The 5,479-nt window shown below is 46.6% G+C and overlaps 1 protein-coding gene across 1 annotated transcript; it reads right to left on the bottom strand.

Moving 5' to 3' along the window:
• Positions 1 to 1,115: 1,115 nt before the first annotated feature.
• LOC144160699 (uncharacterized) lies at positions 1,116 to 2,369 on the bottom strand. Its single transcript, XM_077691901.1, has one exon. The coding sequence runs from the start codon at positions 2,367 to 2,369 to the stop codon at positions 1,116 to 1,118; it is 1,254 nt and encodes a 417-aa protein (XP_077548027.1).
• Positions 2,370 to 5,479: the final 3,110 nt, after the last annotated feature.

Raw genomic sequence — 5,479 nt, 5'->3', positions numbered from 1 at the left:
CAAGCATGAGCAATCGTTTGTTGACGCTACTTGTTTAAATATGACACAACCATCTGGAAATAGGTTAATATGCACATTATCAGGGATTTTATTAGTTATGTCATTTATATATATCAGAAATAAAAGCGGTCCTAGTACGCTCCCTTGCGGTACACCCGAAGTTACTTGACGGAGACTAGAGGAAGATTTGTTAATTTCTACAAACTGTTGTCTTTGTCGGCGGTAAGCCTTAATCCATGATATGATATTTGAACGGAGCCCAATGCACTCGAGCTTATGAATTACTTTTCCTTGGGGAATCTCATCGAACGCTTTACTAAAATCAAAAAAGAGCATATCAACTTGTCCAGATGAATCAAGCACTTTCGAAATTTCATGAACAACTGACACAAGCTGAGTTGAAGTAGACAGGCCCTTTCTGAACCCGTGCTGTATCGGAGACAAGACGTTGTGATCTGACAAGTACTGACGAATGAAGCCTGCTACAATATGTTCTAATTATTTACTGCAAGTGCTTGTAATAGAAACTGGACGATAATTTGACACAGTGAGGTGATCGCCCTTTTTATGAAGTTGGGTGGCTTCGTTTAGTGAAGGTGTGTTATGGATGTGTGGTGTAGTTAGATGCTTGAAGTTTAACAGCGCAAGGACGGGACTAAGAGCAGAGGCGACAAACAGGAGCGCTGAATAACAACTGTTTATTTTTGGAAAGAAAGAACATTTATACGGGTAAACACATTAGCATTGTTATCAGAGAACGGTTTGCAGAACGCGGGATGGCATGGCAAACAGGCAGGTAAGCTCTTATCCAGCATGCGCGTGAAGATAAGGGCGAAACGTAGGCTCCTTTTATCCGGCAAGATATGCGAGTTTCTTATCCAGCAAAGCAACCGAAGGTGTTCTGACGCATGACGATCCCCTGCTGTGAATGAGGTATGGCTCGCACATTTCACGTTCGCGCTGGCCTCTATAGCTTTTCAGGACACGGCAGGCATTAGAATCAGGCACGCACGGCGTGCAAGTTTTCACATGCTGGGCAAGCATGCTGCCTGTCCCGGTTTTCAGTCAGTTGGCATGTTCGCGCAGCCTGTCACTGAGACATCGTCCCGTCTGGCCTATGTACGACTTTTTACAAGACAGCGGTATTCCATTGACGACTCCTTCTTCGAAGACGTGGCGTGATTCTTAGTGCAGTGCTTGCGTGCTTCCTCCTGGTTGACTCTCTTGCAAAGCCCACCCAGCTTGTTGGGCGCTGAAAAAAGGAGATCCACACCAGAGCGGCCGACGATCTTCTTCAGGTTATGACTCACGCCGTGCACGTTGGAAATGACCGCTTTCTTCTTGTGCTCGTCTTGCGGGACCTTCTTTGTGGCCATATTGCGCAGATCACCCATGATTTTGTTGGCCGCGCTGTGTAGGAGCTGTTCGGGATACCCGGCGGATCGAAGACGCTCGATTTGAGTGCGGAAACTCATATCAACTGTGTGCTCACACGACCTGGAAAGGGAATTCTTAAGAGAAGAGGTGGCTACCACCCCCTTCACCAACTTGGAGTGGGGCGATGAGTGTGGTTGGAGGGCCTTCTTTGATCGAGGAGCGTACGTCCAGCAGACGTGCTGATGGTCTAGGTGCAGCCGTACATCGAGGAATTGAAGCTCACCTTTTGTCGGTTCCTCTTTGGTCAGGTGAAATTCTCCGAGTGCATCACAAAAACTCTTGTACAACTCCCGCACTTTCTGGGCACTGCTCCCGATGGCTGCTCGTAAAATGGTTAAAAAATCGTCCATGAAGCGGAATACCTTCTGAACAACGGACTCAAGCTTGAGTGCCTCCTGCAGCTTCCTCTCAAACTGCGCCAATACCAAGTCACTGAGGATGGGGGTGAGGCACGATCCAATACACACTCCCTTCTTCTCGACGAATAGCTGGTCTCTGAAGTGAACAAAGGTGGACTGCAGGTATAACTCAAGCACTTCCAAAAAGCCGCTGACGCTTATGCCACAGGCATTTGGGAATTTGGTCGCACCGCACGAATCAATGCTGTCTCGTAATGCTTCAAAAATAGTGTCGTGGGGCAAAGAATAGTAGAGGTCTTGCACATCGACAGACAAGGCGTGTACTTCACTTGGCCTCTCTTCCCTCAGAAAGTCTGACACTTCTTGCTGATGTCTAACGAGGAAGAGATCGTCTATGGCTAGTACGGAGAGCGACTTTTGTAGACAGGTGCCTATGCACCGCTGCCATGTTCCACTTGCTGACACAATTGCCCTGAAGGGGCAATCGGTTTTGTGGGTCTTGGCAGGGAAGGAAATGCTGAGGCTGGAGGCCTTGCTGCTTTTAACAGAGGCAGCCAACTTCTCAAGGCCCATATTCTCACAAATCTTGAGGGCCTGCTTCTTCACTTTGGATTCTTTCACGTCTTGGACCACGTCAGCACGTCAGCAGACCTCTAGAAGGATGGTGGAGAAATTGTACTTGAAAAACTGGCAAACCTGTATACGCAATGCCTAATGACCGCAATGGTACCGGAATCTTGGAAGAACGCGCACATCATCCTAATCCATAAGAAAGGTGACATGAAGGACCTGAAGAATTACAGGCCGATCAGCCTGCTGTCAGTCGTCTACAAGGTTCTTACCAAGGAAATCGCCAACCGAATTTCTGCAACCTTAGATTTCAGTCAACCTAAAGAACAAGCAGGGTTCCGTAAAGGTTATTCAACAATGAACCATATTCACACCATCAATCAGGTGATAGAGAAGTGCGCTGAGTATACTGAACCCATATACATAGCCTTCATAGATTATGAGACAGCATTTGACTCGGTCGAAACCCTAACAGTCATTCAGGCATTACGGAACCAGGGGGTAGATGAGCATTATGTAAGAATACTAGACGATATCAAACAATGGGTCTACAGCTACCATCATCCTCCATAGGGAGAGCAGTAAAATACCTATCAGGAAGGGTGTCAGACAAGAAGACACAATTTCTCCAATGTTATTCACAGCATGTTTACAAGAAGTATTCCGAACGTTGGATTGGAAACAGGTGGGAGTAAGGGTTAATGGAGAATACCTCAGTAAACTCAGATTTGATGAGGACGTTGCCTTGATTAGTAACTCGGTGGAGGAATTGCAAAGCATGCTTTCCGCACCTTGCGAACAGAGTAGAACCGTGCGCCTGAAAATTAATATGAAGAAAACTAAAGTAATGATCAATAAGCTCGGGACAGCACCGTATTAGAGATAGGTGGCGAGGCAGTGGAAGTGGTAAGCGAATATATCTACTTAGGCCAAGTTGTTACCCCAGATCCCAACCATGAGGCAGAATTAATTAGAAGGATCAGAATGGGGTGGGGTGCATATGGCAAACATTCTCAGATAATGAATAGCAGCCTACCATTGTCGCTGAAGAACAGAGTGTATGACAGCTGCGTCTTACCGGTACTCACCTACGGGGCAGATACTTGGAGGCTCACTTAGAGGGTTCAACTTAAATTGAGAACAACTCAGCGGGCAATTGAGCCTAAATGATTAGTGTAACACTAAGGGACAAGAAGGGAGCGGAGTGGGTCAGGGAGAAAACTGCTGTTAAAAACATATCAGTTGAAATTAAGAAGAAGAAATGGACCGGGGCAGGGCATGTAATGCGAAGGCAAGATAACCGCTGGTCATTAAGGGCAACACAGTGGATCCCTAGAGAAGGCAAGCGTTGCAGGTGGCGGCAGAAAGTCAGATGGGCAGAGAGAACAACACGTTTGTGGGGATAAATTGGTCACAGTGGGCACAGGACCGAGGTAATTAGAGAAAAATGGGAGATGCCTTTGCAATGCAGTGGGCGTAGATAGGCTGGTGATGATGATGACGTCTTGGACCAGCTTGAAGTTGCTCTGAATGGTGGCTTCGGCCTTCTGGTAGTAAATGGTGTCAGGCACCACCACAAACCCGCTTTCCTTGTTCCTTGTCGGACTGCAGCAGTTTGAGGTTGTCCTCCCGCAGAACCTTGACAACACTATCGGTCCGCATACCTTTGTTGCTCTTCACTGCAGCACGAATGATGTCGACTCCTTCGTTAATGCACCTGTCGACGTCTTGTGAAGTTGACCTCGAAGCTTTGCTCCTCACCAGATACAACCGTTCGTTCTTATCCATCGTAGGTTGAACGCAGAACTTCGCTCCTTGCTGCAGAATACGTTTTAAACGATCCGGTACGTCAGCGCTGCCCAGCACAACGAGGGTGTGCGTGGTGGGTGGTGGACGCGTATTTCTTGGGAGAGAACACAGCAGTCTTTGCCAAGCGAACTCGTTGGCCTGTGACGCAATGCGAAGTTCTCGGGAGAGGAGCCGAAGGCCCCCACAGTCTGGAGCCTCTCCGAAGCATGCCACCCGCAGGCACTCCTTGAAGGACCTTATTTGGTGGTGGGTCTCAGCATGAAGAATTCGACAAATGCGTAGGCCATGTACTTGCGATGGCGCCTGAGGTGCAATCAGTTGAGTTACCACTGGAGGAACCAGGTTGTTCTTGATGCTGTAGCCAAACATCCGCGCTCGGCATGTAGAAGACACAAGCAGATTTATACACATATTGATATCTTGAAGAAACCGTGAAGGAATAGGGCCCGATGTACGTGAAAGGAACTGTAGGACGGTTTGTAACTGGGCTAGTTGGTTCATTGCATGAAGTTGAACAGCGCAGGGACGGGAATAAGAGCAGAGGCGACAAATACGGGTGCTGACTAACAACTGCCTATTTTTGGAAGGAACATTTATACGAGTAAAAAAAATTAGCGTGGTACAGTTTCAGGTTCTTGCAAACTTCCCATTCAAGAGGTGGTAAGATAACTGCCGTACCAAAAGCTGCGTCGAGGTGAGAGCAAGTTTCGTGTGCTATGTTGTGCTATCTATGCTGTGTGTTCTTAAATAGATATGCTCGTGATCATGTTAAAAACCTTTTACAATCCGGCAACCTAGTTCTGTGCGAGAATAGTCCCAAATTGAGTTTTCAGCATCCAAGCCGCTCGAGAATATGTATCGTTGATCAATCTAGTCTATAAGAGTTTCAAAATCACAACTTCTGAGCCGACATTCAGGAAGGATGAAGCTCAAACACAAGTATATTCTTGTACTATATTTCTTAGTTTTAAATTGAGAAAACTTGTAGGACATTGTTGATAATGTCGGCGTGATAAGCTAAACATTTTTAACGACGATTGCCACCCCAATCTACGACGTTGTGTACTCATCCCTGTGCTTTCTTAAAACCAAGTAACTGCTGATGGAGTTCGTGTGTTTCTCGTTCAAATGTGGTTTCTTCAAGTAAGTGTCACTTTCTTGAATGTGCTGAAGTATTTTATACATGTTAGCTAGATTTTTGTCCGGGGCTTGCTGTTCTATTACGTAATATCGTGCCTTCAATAAATATATACAAAGTGGGATTGGAATGTGTGTGCGTGTGTGCCCTTTGAGCTCTAATTCTT

The sequence above is a fragment of the Haemaphysalis longicornis genome, unplaced genomic scaffold (assembly GCF_048455015.1).
Source record: "Haemaphysalis longicornis isolate Haplotype H1 unplaced genomic scaffold, Haemaphysalis longicornis Haplotype H1 scaffold_11, whole genome shotgun sequence".
Lineage (NCBI taxonomy): Eukaryota > Metazoa > Arthropoda > Arachnida > Ixodida > Ixodidae > Haemaphysalis > Haemaphysalis longicornis.
This window is presented reverse-complemented; position numbering and strand designations above follow the sequence as displayed.

Coding starts and splice junctions, on each gene's coding strand:
- LOC144160699 (XM_077691901.1), bottom strand. CDS start 2,369: ATGGGCCTTGAGAAGTTGGCTGCCTCTGTTAAAAGCAGCAAGGCCTCC.